Here is a 14,895-nt window from a genome sequence, read left to right as displayed (position 1 = left end):
TGGGGAGTCTAAGACCAGAGGTCACAGCCTCAGAATAGAGGGGCATCCTTTTAGAATGGAGATGAGGAAGAATTTCTTTCACCAGAGAGTGTGAATCTGTGGAATTCTTTGCCACAGGCAGCTGTGGAAGCCAAGTTTTTGTGTATATTTAAGGCAGAGGTTGATCGATTCTTGATTGATCAGGGCATGAAAGTTTAGGGGGGGTGGGGGGGGCACCAAGGCAAAGGCAGGAGATTGGGGCTGAGAGGAAAAATGGATCGGCCATGATGAAATGGTGGGGCAGACTCAATGGGCCAAATGGCCTAATTGTGCTTCTATATCTTGTGGTCTTGGTGACCCTTCAATAATATTATTAAAAGTTACAAATCAGTACATAATTTAGTGACAGGGTAAATGCATGAGGAGCATTTGCTGGCTCTGGGCTTGTACTCACTGGAGTTTAGTAGAATGATGGGGGTGGGTGGGGATCTCATTGAAACCTGTAAAGTATTGAATGGCCTAGGTAGAGTGGGCATGGAGAGGATATTTCCTGTAGTGGGGGAGTCTAGCACCAGTGGACATAGCCTTAGAAAAGAAGATGGCCCTTTGGAACAGAGTTGAGGAGGAATTTCTTTAGGCGGTAGTTGGTGAATCTATGGAATTCATTGCCACAGACGGCAGTGAGTGCCAGGTCATTGGGTGTAATTAAAGCAGAGGATGACAGATTCTTGATTTGTAAGGGCAACAAATTTATGGGGAGAAGGCAGGATAACAATAACTTATTTATAGAGCACTTGTCCTACAGATAATGTAGTTGAAAGTGCTTCACAATGAGATAAATGTACAAACGTGAAAATAAAATTAAAACTTAAGGTAAAAATAAACAAAAACAAAAAGGCAAAAAGACGTTTGTTAAAAGCAAGATTAAATAAATAAGGTTTTGAGCTGGTGTTTAAAAGTGTTAAGTGAGTCTGCATCCCTTCTGGTTTTGCAGTTGGTCTTGAACTTTACAGTTCAGGAGCGTAGTTCAAAAATCCTGACCTGCCAATATGTTTTGTTGGAGATTGTTTAAATTCAAGAGGCTGGCGGAAGAAGGCTTGAGAGCTTGAACAGGATTATAAAATGAAAGCAATTTCTGGTCCTAGACCATTATGAGCTTTAAAAACAAGTAAGAGAACTTTAAAATCAATTCTGAGAGATACAGGAAGTAAATGCAGAGTAGCTAGGATGGGAGTGATATGCTTTCTCATTGTGGTTTTAGTTAAAACTCTCAGTTCCCAATGAATTGGTCAATAGATTGCTTTGGAAGGCCAACAAAAAGTGCATTGCAGTAATCTAGCCTATTCAATATAAAGGCATGTATTAGACTTTCAGCATCATTACATGACAGAAATGGGGGTACAGAAATATGCATCTGGTCACTTTCTTTATGTGGGATTTAAAATTCAAATTGGAATCAGGGATAGCACCCAGGCTTGTTACTATTGATTTTACAAGTTCACAAGTTTATCAAGATTTCAGTTTTATCCTCACTTAGCTTTTGTAAATTATTGCTTGTATATTTGCTCATTGCAAGCATACCAGAAGTCAAAGATGATAGGGTGTTGTCATCAGGCTCAACTGAGATGTCCAAGAAGTCCTAGAGCAAAGCACTTCCTGGTGCTTGGACAATTGAAACACTGGTCCTGATAGACTGGAAAGCCCAAGTGTTGGGACCAGAGGCGAGGGTTGGGCTGATTTCACTTGCTCTCCTGCAATGTTTGTTCCTCCCTATGTGGTGCTGAGGCTGTGAACTTCTCTGGCGGCTGTCGTCTTTGCGAGTTTCACTGCGTTTTTGCCCCCACTAATATGATTAACTGAGATTGCGGCTTGGGTCTACTCCAGCTGCTTGGGGAGCAGATCTAAAGACACAATCTGGTTCAGAATGCTGTTGCTTGCTCCTTTCGTTTACACGATGTGTGTGCTTTCCCCTCTTTCTCAGCGCAGTGGTTATGGTCTTTTTTAAAATTGAGTTCTGTGGGTTCCTTGCTTTGTGGCTGCCTGTAAGCAAACAAATTGCAAGGTGTATAATTTATACACTCTATGATAATAAATGTACTTTGAATCTTTGTGAGTTTTGTCGATTAAAACATATTGCAAATTCCTCATGTTTTGTGGCAGATGCTTGACTGAGGACATTATAGGATGGTGCAGGCTTTAACTGTTGGGTTATAGTTGAAAACAATATTCTTGAATCATGGCTATTCTCTGTAATAATCTTGGAAAAATTGTCTCTTTTTGCAGAGTGTATAGCTGTGTTAAAGGAGGCTAGTTTCTCTTTGAAAATATTATGGTGGACGTCTAGCATGGTTATCTTCCATTTTCTCTCAGATACTCTGCATAATCTCTTGAGTTCCCGGACAGAATTCTGTAACCATGGTGATGTTTCACTGAGTGGGCCCACTGTTAAATATATTTGTCAAGTTATTGTTGAAAGAAACAACCATTTTATTTACTGAGCTGTTTAAGTCACATGGGTCAGATAAACTAACCAGCTCAGAGAATTTAATTTGCGATGCGGCATCAAGGAGCCGTTTATAAATGTAATTTCTTTCGTCATCTTGGGTATAGGCAGGAGGGCATCAAAAAGAACACAAGATGATTAGAGATGATGGTATTAGGCAAAGAAATGTTAATACAAACATGAGAAAATCTGCAGATGCTGGAAAACCAAGCACACACTCAAAATGCAGGAGGAACTCAGCAGGCCAGGCAACGTCTATGGAAAAGAGTGAACAGTAAATGTTTTGGTCTGAGAGCCTTCTCCAGTCCTGATGAAGAGTCTCGGCCTGAAACGTTGACTCTTTACTCTTTTCCTTAGATGTTGCCTGGTCTGCTGAGTTCCTCCAGCATTTTGTGTGTGTTGCAGAGAAAAGTTAATAATATTTAACCCTTTTGCCATCACTAAGTCAAGTGTAGTTCCAAGTCAATGGGTGGGCTCAGTGACAAGCTGTCTAGCAAATTCATGAATTCAGTTTGTATTTGAAAGTTCATTACTATGAATATTGAAATCACCAATAATGCCCCCCTTCGTCATAAAGCCTTGGGGTCCTCAAGAATGGTGGCAACAGCAGCAGCAGCCTACAAATGGCCTGATTGGTTATCATTAACGATCTGTGCAGAGAGTTGTCATTCCACTATATATGTGTATATTGCCAAACAAAACATCATTTGTCTGGACCAAGGTGCAGAATGCAATACATATAACTCATACGCAACACATGAAATAATATTACCACAAACTGATTGACAAATAATAAAATATACTTCTGAAGATTGACATTTAGCATGAACTTTTATGACGCAAGTTTAAAAAAATAAACAGTATAACGCTACTGGCATTTCATAAGTGATGAGGCCTGGGTGGTGGTAGGGAGGTCAGTAGTCTCACACACTGGGGGAAGAAGCTGTTCCCCATCCTAACAGTCCTTGTCCTAATGCTACGGTGCCTCCTACCTGATGGTAGGGGCTCAAAAGGATTGTGGGACAGATGACAATGCTATAGGCCCTGCGTATGCAATGTTTCATCATAAGGATTATGATTTGTAGATTATTCTGCCTGGGTGGAGGCCACTTCTCTGACTGTTATGTGAGATGCCCAATTCATCCCATCTCGCGTCCACAGTTTCCTCATAAACTTAGTTACTTTTACCTTTTCAGACCAATCCAATAACTATTAAAAAGTGGAAAGCACACAGTTTCTTAATTGGTTAAAATGAACCAAATCAGATTGTGCTTATTTCTTCCCTGCATAATTCGTTCAGTAGCCATAGGTGCCTCATCATGGAATGAAGTAAGATCTCCCACTAAAATGCAAGAGGATTCATAGTCAAATATGAATTGATATTTTGGACTTGCCTAACCTTGCCAACAAAATTAGATTATAATGTTCTTGGTATTGTCTCTCATTCCAAACTTCCTTAACTTGTAAAGATAGTATTCCAGGGAGGGACTCTTTAAATAAGCATGATGAGCTCTGCATTAGCTACAAAGGTCGTGAGTTATTATCCTATGACCCAGTTTTGATTATAAAGTAATTAATATGTGACTCACTGATGTGTGAAAACGCCATAAGGAACTCACATTGGAGTTTGGGTGAATCTCTGCAGGAATTATGAATATCCTTTCACTGTTACAATTATTCGACAGGTGGAACTTAAAGCCAGAAATGGATTCAATGCTTCAAAACCTGCCCAGAATTCTATCTTTGCATTAGTCACACATAGAAGACACACACCTTATTCTTTCTAGATCTGATTTGATACCCTTTGTGTGAAAAAGTTCTGCTTAATTGGGGGGGGTTCAAATCTGACAAGTCCAAGTGTTGAGCTTTTTTCAACAGACATGGTGGTTTAGCAGTTAGCATAACATTACTCTACGCCATCGATCAGCGATTGGGGTTCAATTCCCACTGCTGTCTTTAAGGAGTTTGCATGTTCTCCCCATGACCATGTGGGTTTCCTCTGGATGCTCCAGTTTCCCCCCACATTCCAAAGATGTAGGGGTTAGGGTTAGTAAATTGTGGCCATGCTAAATCAATACCAGAAGCATGGCGACACTCGTAGACTCTCCCCAGCACACATTGATAACATTTCACTGTACGTTTCGATATTTTGACAAATACAGCTAATCTTTAAATATAATCTCCAGATAGTTGTGCTGAAAACATTGCCCCCTTTAATCTTTTGGGGGGAAAGAAATTACTCCCATTTCTTCTTAGAACAACAAAAGTGACTTCATTATGTTCAAGCTGGAGTGATTTTAAATTGCAGGAGCTCGTACTGGAAAACGTTCTACTTCCTGCATTAGCAGTCATGTTCTTTGTAAAAATAAAATCATAAAGGGAGCACTTAGAAAAATGTTTTAATAGAGGACTATAGATTCTGAAATGATTGAATGTACCACACAAAGTATTCACCATGTGCTTTCAGAAATATTATTCTGCTGGTGATAATATACAGCTGTTTATGATCATCACTCTTTGCAAAGGATGAAATCCACTTGCTTTGTAATCCACTTGTCCCTTGAAATAAAAAAAAATTGAATAACGTGGTTTCTCTATATCAACCTCAGGATCTCCTGTTACGTACCCCGTAACTGGGTCACTTACCATCAAAGATAGAGAGGTCCGTTGAAGTCTGATGGTACTATTTTTAACAGTATTTTTTGATAAAAATACACAAAAATAATATCAATGCAAACATACAGATAATATACGTCGTCAATACTAAATCTAAAAGCACGGGTATAATAATAATCAATAAGAAATAGCTCTATCGTTGTCTAGGGGATAATGTGTTGTCCGATGGAAATATAAAAGTCACTCAAGTTCATTCAAGCTGCAGCTTTTTGGTTGGAGAGAAAGACGGAGGTTTAACTTGCCTATTCCTTTTATGATGTCAATCCTTCGAGAGTCGTTGGGGGACTGATTTCCCCTTTGTGGTTAGCTAAAGCCGTGCTTCCGTGGTAAAGACCCACCAATTCCGAGGCAAATGGAAAAGGACGCACGTGGGCTTTCCACCGGCTTTCGCTATTACGCTGTTACAGGAGTTCTAGCGTTTCTTCTGGTGCGTCTGAAGGGGCTGTTCCCCAGACCCTCTTTTATCCCCACTCACAGGGTCTCAGATGTCAATCAGGTTGGGATAATGCAGTCCCTCCACCAACCCCCCCCCCCCCCACCACCGATTCATTGCCTGGGGTCTTCGATGCATCGTACAGTATTCAATACACAATTCTGTCTCCAAAATTCTCAAAAAGGAGGGGGCCACGGACGTAACACTCCGAATTGGAATTGGTTTATTATTGTCATATATACCAAGCCACAGTGAAAAGCTTATCTAACATTCAGATCAAATAATTACACAGTGCACAGGGTTAGAACAAGATAAAATAATAACAGAATGCAAAATAAAGTGCAACAGCTACAGAGGAAGTGCAGAGCAGGAAAACAATAAGATGCAAGATCAGAACGAGGTAGATTGTGAGGTAAAGAGTCCATCTTATTGTACTAGGGAACCATTCAAAAGTCTTGTAGCAGCAGGGTGGAATATGTCCTTGAACCTGGTTTTGTGCTTTTGTATCTTGTGCTCAGTGGGAGGGGGGGAAGAAGAGGGAGTGTCCAGATGGGGTGGTCTTTGATTATACCGGCTACTTTACTGAGGCAGTGAGAAGTGCAGTCTGAGTCCATGGAGGGGAGGCTGGCTGGTTTCTTTGAGCTGTGTCCACAACTCTTCAGTTTCTCATTGTCACATTCAAAGCAGTTGCCAGTTGACAGATATGTCAATAAAAAGTGGTAAACGTCAGCAGGGATATGCCAAATTTCTTTGGCCTCCTGAGGAAGTAGAAGCACTGGGAAACTTGTTGGCTGTGGCATCTACGTGGTGAAACTTTGAAAAAAATTAAGAGCTTTTTACATGGTGATTACTATTGTTAGGCAAAAATATAGCTGAATATTAATGCTGAACAAGATTTCACAAGCAGAAAAGGGTTAATAATGAGAATTAATACTCTGGAAATGTTGATCTGGGGATAATGACCAACTTGGATAAGGAATTTGAAGTCAACTGCTCTATCTGTCTCCTTTCTATCTAAATATACATAGTTGCTGCCACATGATTAGCTATTGGGGATAAACCTGCCCAAGCTATGCATACCATGAAAATTTGCATTTTGCAGTAACAGCACAGTGCATTACAAACATTATTTACATGAACTTAATTTATTGCATCACTTACACCATAAAATAAACAAAAAAAGACATAGCATTAGTGAAAGTTGAAACAATGCAATTTCCCTATAATCGCGAGAGAACCGAGGCTACCTTGGTTTAATACCTGATGCAGAGAGACAGTGCAGCTGATTGTTAGCCTTGGTTATGGAATAAAGTGTGTTAGTTTGGACTTAGAGGCAGCATGCTACCAACTGAGGTAAGGCTGAAGTCTCAGAGGGAGAAAAACTGAGCTACAACTGTCTCCTTTATCCAGATACGCAAACAGGCACATTATTCAGGGGTAATTAATGGCATCTTTTGATACTGATTTTAATGCGCTTGTTTTATTCCACAGCTGGTATGTAGGCAGAATCTCCAGGATGTCAGCAGAAGAAATGCTTCTGAAACAAGAATTCATCGGGGCTTTTCTATTACGAGAAAGTGAGAGCTCACCTGGTGAATTCTCCATATCTGTGAAGTAAGTAATGTAACAATCTGCTTGGCAAGTCATCACCCCGTCAACAAAGATTGCAAACGAACAGGTTTCTTTCTCTGTGGCCTAAAGCCAAAAGGTGGACGTGGAGTTAAAAGTTTGATTTTTTTTGTGTCGTTTGCGTGATAGAGATGGTTGGCGAGAAACTCAAAACAGCAACCTGAAGAAAATTCTTACAAGCTAGAGTCAGCAGACCAAAAAATAGCAAGTTGGAGTTGGAAGATAACTAATTATGAGCACTCTTTAAAATTGATGGAGGAAGTGAGGACCTTTCAGCCCTTTGGGGATGAATTGAGGTTGCAATTTAGGGTGGAGGTTCCATATCTGTTGTAAGAGCTAAGTATGTAATGCAGTCAATCGCAAATCTTGGACTCTACTTCTGAAGCTCAGTTCCCATAACATTAATGGAACCACATTTCAAAGACAGGTTTCAAAGTTCAAATGCAGCCATATTTTTGGTGAAAATTTCTATCTTGTTCAGATTTGATTTTAAAAGTAAAGAATATAATAAATTGTAGATTATTCAGCCTGGGTGGAGGCCACTTGTCCCACTGTTACATGAAAGAGATAACCAATTTGTCCCATTTCACTTCATTAAGACCATAAGACATAGGAGAAGAATTAAACCATTTAGCCCAATGCATCTGCTCCACCATTCCATCATTTCTGATTTGCTATCTCTCTCAACCCCATACTCCTGCCTTCTCCCTGTAACCTTTGACACCTTTACTAATCAAGAACCTATCAACCTCTTCTTTAAATATACCTGACAACTTGACCTCCACCACCATCTATGGCAATGAATTCCTCAGATTCACCACCCTCTGGCTAAAGAAATTCCTCCTCATCTCCATTACTCATTACCTTTCAGTTACTTTTACCTTTTTCCAACCAATCCAAGTTGGTCAATACCTATTTAAAAAGTGCAAAGTGCATTATTTCTCAACTAGTTAAATGAACCAAGTCAGACTGCTCATATTTCTTCCCTGCATATTTGGTGCAATTGCCTCATTTGTGCGTCGTCTAGGAAAAAAAATAAGATCTTCCACTGAAAGACAAGAATCATTCATAGTCAAATATAAAAATACTTTTCTCTTAAATTTGCTTATTTATGTGTAACCTCACCAACAAGACTGGACCATTGAGTTCTTGTAATCATCTCTTATGCTATTGCAGTGCCAGCTGTAAGATAGTGATTTGATTTCAGCCGCTGTCTGTAAAGAGTTTGTACATTCTACTTACAGGAGCTCCAGTTTCTTCACACATTGCAAAGATGTATGTTTAGGGTTAATGAGCTGTGGGTATGCTACTTTGGCACCAGAAGCACAGCAACATTTGTAGGCTCTCTAGCTTAGTCCTTGCTGATTGTATTTAACACCAAAGATGCATTTCATCACACGCTTCAAGGTACGTGTGACGAATGAAGGTAATTGTCCGCACTTTGGAAGGAAGGCTGGCATTTTTGTATCTAACATCTCCAGATATGCCAGAGCATTTTATTGCCATCAAATAACTTCAGATACTTAGTCACCACAATAATATTGTAAAAGGGAAAGCTAATTTGCATGCATGTTTCAATATTGATGACAGACTTATTTTAAGGAGATTGAATTGGGTTGAAGTGGACAAGCTAGGCCAAAAGATCTGTATAGTCTTCTGACTCAGTGATTAAAAGTGGCCACTTTATTAGTACACCTGTATAACTAATCAGCCAATCATGTGGCAGCAATTCAATGCACAAAAGCTTGCAAACGTGATCAAGAGGTTCATTTGTTGTTCAGACCAAACATCAGAATGGAGACGAAATGTGATCTAAGTGACTTTGACTGTGGAATGAGTGTTGGTGCCAGACTGGGTAGTTTGAGTATCTCATAAGCTGCTGATCTCCTGGGATTTTCTTGCACAGTCTCTAGAGTTTACAGAAAATAGTGTAAAAAAAACAAACAACAAAAAAATTCCAGTGAGCAGCAGTTCTGTTGGCAAAGACACCTTGTTAATGAGAGAGGTCAGGGAAGAATGGTCAGATAGTGAACATGAGAAATAAATGCACCTCAAACACCAGGAAGTGTACAGATGCTGGAAGTCCAGAGCATCATACACAAAATGCTGGAGGAACTCAGCAGGTCAGACAGCATCTATGAAGAAGAGCAAGCAGGCAACGTTTTGGGCTGAGGCCCTTCGTCGGATAAATTTTCAAATAAATGCTTCTCTTTCCTTTCATTGTGCTGTAAAGTTAAATCGATCCAGTATGTCCATACATGCCTTCTGGAATACAATAGCACATTAAATTAGGAGCAGGAATAGGCACCTCAGCCCCACAAACCTGCCCTCCCATACAGTAGGATTATGACTGACCTATTCTACTTAATTTTCACTTCTTTGACTCTTCCTTGTAGCTTTCAGTTCATTGAAATATTTCTCTATCTTCACCTTAAATATATGCAATGATATACTGTTCATCTGGAGAAGAGAACTCCAGAGATTCATTACCATCGTGAGAGAAGAAATTCCTATGGCACTCAGTTGAAAATTACTGGCCTTTACCTTGTTCCATCTTATCTTAAAAATAAAGTAACTTAGTCTATCTTATTTAAAAAAAACATAAAGCAGCAATTGATCAAAGTAGAAGTTGAGATTATTATTGTATGCACGAGTTCATGTGGGCAAATATCCAATGGAAAACATACTTGTAATAGCATCACAGGCACCTGACATCAGGTGCACAACATTCACCTGAAATTATAGACACGAGATTCGGCAGATTCTGGAAATCTAGAGTAACACAGACAAAATGCTGGAGGAATTCAGCAGGTCACAATGAAACAATATTTTAATTAAAAATATACACAATTATTCCAAGAAAGATTAGAAATAGAACAAAACAAAGTGTATTGTAGTGCAAGGTAATCAGATGGTCATAGCGTTGCTATACTAAAGTAATGATTGGGGCTGCACCATTTGTTTCAAGCACTGAATGGTTGAAGGGATGTAGCTGTGGGACTCCAGGTACCACATCTGTACTTTCTGCCCGATAGGATCTACAAGGAGATGGCATGGCTGAGATGGTGGGGATCAGTTTTTGCTGCTAATTTGCAGTATTGAGGCTGTCCTACTGTGTAGGGAATCATAAACACGAGATTCCTACCATGATGAAGTGCAAGAGCCTGAAGACATGCACTCAGCATTTTAGGAACAGCTTCTTCCCCTCTGCCATTAGATTTCCGAATGGACGATGAACCAAATCGTGAACACTACCTCACTATCAACTAGGTAAATTCTGTAGATGCTGGAAATCCAAAGCAGCATAGACAAAATGCTGAAGGAACTCAGCAGGTCAGCAAGCATCTACAGGAATGAGTAATCAGTTGACATTTTGGGCTGAGGCTCTTCTTTCGGAAAGGAATGAGGAAGATGTCAGAAAGAGTACTATTATTATATTTTGCTCATTTTTTGTATTAATTCATTTCACATGTAACTTGTTCTATGTCTTATTGTAAATTATAGGTTTTTCTGTGTAGTGTTGCTCTAAAACATCAAATTTCGTGACATATGCTTGTGACGTTAAACCTGATTCTGGTTTTGATTCTGAATTCTTTGACGGGAGTTCAGAGAGACTCTCTGTCACTGCTACCTTCTGTGATATCTGCTGCACTCCAACTCATGTTGTCTCACCTGGATTACTCCATTTTCTGACTTCTTCCCCCTTCCTTTCCAGTTCAGACAAAAGGTCTCCATCCAGAACTTCAACTGTTCGTTCCTCTCCATAGACATTGCCCGACCTGCTTAGTTCCACCAGCCTTTTTTTGTGTGTTGCTCTACTATGCAGTGTCTTTGTGGAGTTGCATCCCTGCCACATAGGGGAGCTATTGATTTCCCATGTTATCTTTGTTGGTGGTAAAGGAAATTGCTTAAAAGGGATTAGAAACACATCAGATTGATGATTCACAATTTGCTGAATCTTCCAAACAGTTTGGCTGACACTGTTTTGCTGTAGGCTTCAGGAGATTTGCTGATAGACCATGCAAAGTCACACCCACAGTTCTTGTAAGCTATCTCGAGCAGATGTTGTGGGTGTGAGGTTTTGGGCAGAATACTTATTTCAAAGTTTTTATTAGTTTAGGAATCTGTTTTCTTAAACACTTACTCAGTCACAACATTGTGGCAATGCTGGTATTCCATCTGTCCATCCCATTTACCTCAAAATTAATAAGATAATCAGAATCAGATTCAGGTTTAATATCACTGGCATATGTTGTGACGTTTGTTAACTTTGCGGCAGCAGTGCAATGAAATACGTGACAAATATAGGAAAAAAATGGAATTACAGTAAGTATTTATATTAAACAGCTGAATAAATAGCGCAAAAACAGAAACTTTAAAATAAATGGTGAGATAGTGTTCATAGTCTCACTGCTCATTCAGAAATCGGATAGCAGAGGGGAAGAAGCTGTTCCTGAATCACTGAGCGTGTGTCTTCAGGCTCCTGTACCTCCTACCTGATGGTAACAGTGAGAAAAGGGCATGCCTAGGGTGATGGGGGTCCCTAATGATTGATGCCACCTTTCTGAGGCACCGTTACTGGAAGATGATTGTGTTGGTGAGCCTCAAGTCACATGAAGCTAGAATACAGAAGAACATATTAGTACATATTATAGATTTTTTTTTAGTGACAATTTAAAAATTTCTCTGTTATTGATCTTAAGATGAGCCTTCATAGAGCATAGAAAGTGGACGTTACCACACAGTGCAGGCCCTTTGGCCCATGATGCTGCGCCATCCTTTTAACCTACTGAGGGATCAATCTATCTCTTCCCTAAAGTGACCTGCATGGACAGCATGCAAAACAAAGTTTTTCACTGTAGCTTGGTACATGTGACAACAACAAACCGATTTTCTAAATGGAAAGGCAATTATTCCGTGGGAATGCAGTTAAAGACAAATTTAAAATGTGCCCCTGCAAAAATTTGTATCTAGCCTTGCTTATGGTTTTAAACGTACTGCCAGCTCAGCTGTAAAGTCTAATTATTGCATATCAGGCTGATAATTAAAAGCTTGTGCGGTCTTTCTTGGGGACCTTTTTGAAAGGCTTTACTAGAAGCTTAATTTTTATCCAGTTTTGGATAAAACCGGTTGCTCTGGGCTCATAAGCTGTGGTTGGGAGCTGATTTAGGAGAAGAAAAAATCTGATTCAATATTAAAGATTCAAAGTTTTTTTAATATCAAAGTCTGTATGCAGTATACAACCCTGAGGTTCTTCATCCCACACACAGCCACTAAACAAAGAAACGCCATGGAACCTAGTCAAAGAAAAACATGCAAAAAATACATAATATAAAACACCAACTTACAAAGTCATTGAAAGAGTCCAGGCATATTCAGTTCAGTTCAATCTAGCGCTGTGTCATACATTAACTTCAAACTCCTGCTGCCGTGCAGTTATACCTACACATGGGGAAGGCTTTGGGGGTACACCCCAAGGAAAAATCCAGAGCTGGAGTCCCTAAGGTAGTCCTACGTTGAGTTCAACGATGACTGGCAACTCCAGTGACACCTCTGGTGTCAAATTATATCGGTCTATGGCAACTGTTTGGATACATCAGCTATGTGGAGAGGGGGAGCCTGATGCGTGAGCAACAGCTTGTTCTCCGTATTGTACTGCCTGGCTTGCGTACTGACCAATGTACTATGTTGGCAGCCAGGACGCAACATCCATGGTCAACTCCAGCCAAAGCAGGGCCTCAGTATTTTATCCAGTGACAGGAACTCGGGGTCCGATTGCCTAGCAGAGAATGTTATCACCAAATCTATAAAGTGTGAGCATTTCTAGTCTCTGCCCTCACTAAACAGGGAGGATGTCCAAAAATTGTCAGAAGATGATGGTATTCTTCTTGGAGGAGCCATTTTCTGTTTGTCTATATTGTATTACGGATTTCTATTGTGGATTATGGTAGTTTGTCACATGGTTTGGGGTGTGATATAAGCAAATGAGTATAGTTACATATTCATACTTCGTCCTTGTTAGTTTAGTTGAGAGGGGGTGGGCCAGGAAATGAGTACTTCTGATATAGAATGCTGTAGTACAGAGAGTAGGATTGCAATTGGGGGTCAACAGCTCCATTGGGTGACGTTGTCTGTGCCATTTTCACACAGGGTGATGGGTATATAGAATAAGCTGCGGGACAACATGGTAAAAGGTGAGTTAACTGCAGCATTTAGGAAGAAATGTGGCAGAAAAGATCTAGGGAATATGAACTTTGAAAAATAGAACTGGAGCACAGTACAGGCCCTTCAGTTCATGAGGTTGTGCCGACCCTTAAACCATAGTCCCATTGAGCCTTACCAATATTTATCAGTGCATCATAGAAAGCATTCTATCTGGATGCATCATGGCTTGGTGAGACGACCACTCTGCCTGTGACCGCAAAGAACTGCAGAGTCATGGACGCGGCTCAGTGCATTACGCAAAGCTAGCTTCCCTTCCGTTGACTCAGTCTACGCTCCTCACTGCCTCGGTAAAGCAGCCAGCATAATCAAAGACCCCACCCACCCCAGACATTCTCTCGTCTCACTTTTCCCATCAGACAGAAGCTGCAAAGACCTCCGCTCAGGGGAAGAAAAGTCTTTCGGCTCTTGCTATTTGTCTGCATCATTATTACTTGAGTATTCAATCTCTCTTGAATCCCAGCCTGTTACAGACATTGGCTTCATCTCTCTTCCTCTTCTGCAACTTAATCAAGACCTTGTCCTCAAAACCTCCTTTTGCAATTGGATCCTCGATTTCCTCACTTGCAGACCCTGGACATTCAAATTGGCAACGCCGTCTCCTCCATCAGCATAGTTGCATCACAAGGCTGTGTTCTTAGCCCCCTGCTCTACCCACTTTACCCTTTTAACTGTGTGGCCAAGCATAGCCAAAATGCCCCATGTTCAAGTTTTCTGATGTCACCACAGTCGTATGCTGAATAAAAGGTTGTGATGAACCAGGATATTGGAGGGAGATTGAAAATCTGGCAGAGTGGTGCCACGACAACAACCTCTCACTCAATGTCAGCAAGACCGAGAAGCTGATCATTAATTCCAGGAGAAGGAAACCGAAGGTCCATGTAGCCATGTAACCAATAAGCCAGTCCTTATCAGACAATCAGAGGTGGAGAGGGTTAGGAACTTTAAATTCCTCAGTGTTATTATTTTGGAGCACTTGTCCTGGGCCCAGCACATAAATGCAATTGTGAAGAAAACAGAACAGTACCTCCACTTCCTTAGGAGATTGCAAAGATTTGGAATGACTCCTAAGGCTTTGACAAACTTCTATTGATGTATGGTGGAAAGTATATTAATTGGCTGCATCACAGCCTGGTGTGGAAACACCAATGCCATTGAATGGAAAATCCTACAAAAAGTAGTGGATACGGCCCAGTCCGTCATGGGTAAAGTCCTCCCTACCATCGGCCGTGTGTCTACCAGCTCCTATACCTCCTCCTACATGCTCATCTACATGAAGCATTGTCACATAACAGCATCCATCATCAGGGTACCCCATCACCCAGAACATGCTCTCTTCTCACTGCTGCCGTCAAGAACAAGTACAGGAGCCTCAGGACTCACACCGCTAGGTTCAGGAACAGTTATTACCCCTCAAACATCAGGTTCTGAATTAAAGGGAATAACTTCACTC

At 40.6% G+C, this 14,895-nt stretch overlaps 1 protein-coding gene across 1 annotated transcript in view; it reads left to right on the top strand.

Annotated features, from left to right (window-relative positions):
• LOC132399105 (GRB2-related adapter protein-like) overlaps positions 1–14,895 on the top strand; it is a 63,395-nt gene that overhangs the window by 23,322 nt on the left and 25,178 nt on the right. The window contains exon 3 of the mRNA XM_059979070.1: positions 7,083–7,205. Within this exon, the coding sequence (XP_059835053.1) occupies positions 7,083–7,205 (123 nt within the window). The remainder of the gene's footprint in view (positions 1–7,082; positions 7,206–14,895) is intronic.

Source organism: Hypanus sabinus, chromosome 9 (assembly GCF_030144855.1).
Source record: "Hypanus sabinus isolate sHypSab1 chromosome 9, sHypSab1.hap1, whole genome shotgun sequence".
NCBI classification, from domain to species: domain Eukaryota; kingdom Metazoa; phylum Chordata; class Chondrichthyes; order Myliobatiformes; family Dasyatidae; genus Hypanus; species Hypanus sabinus.
The sequence above is the reverse complement of the archived record's forward strand: the minus strand, read 5'-3'. Positions and strand labels throughout refer to the sequence as shown.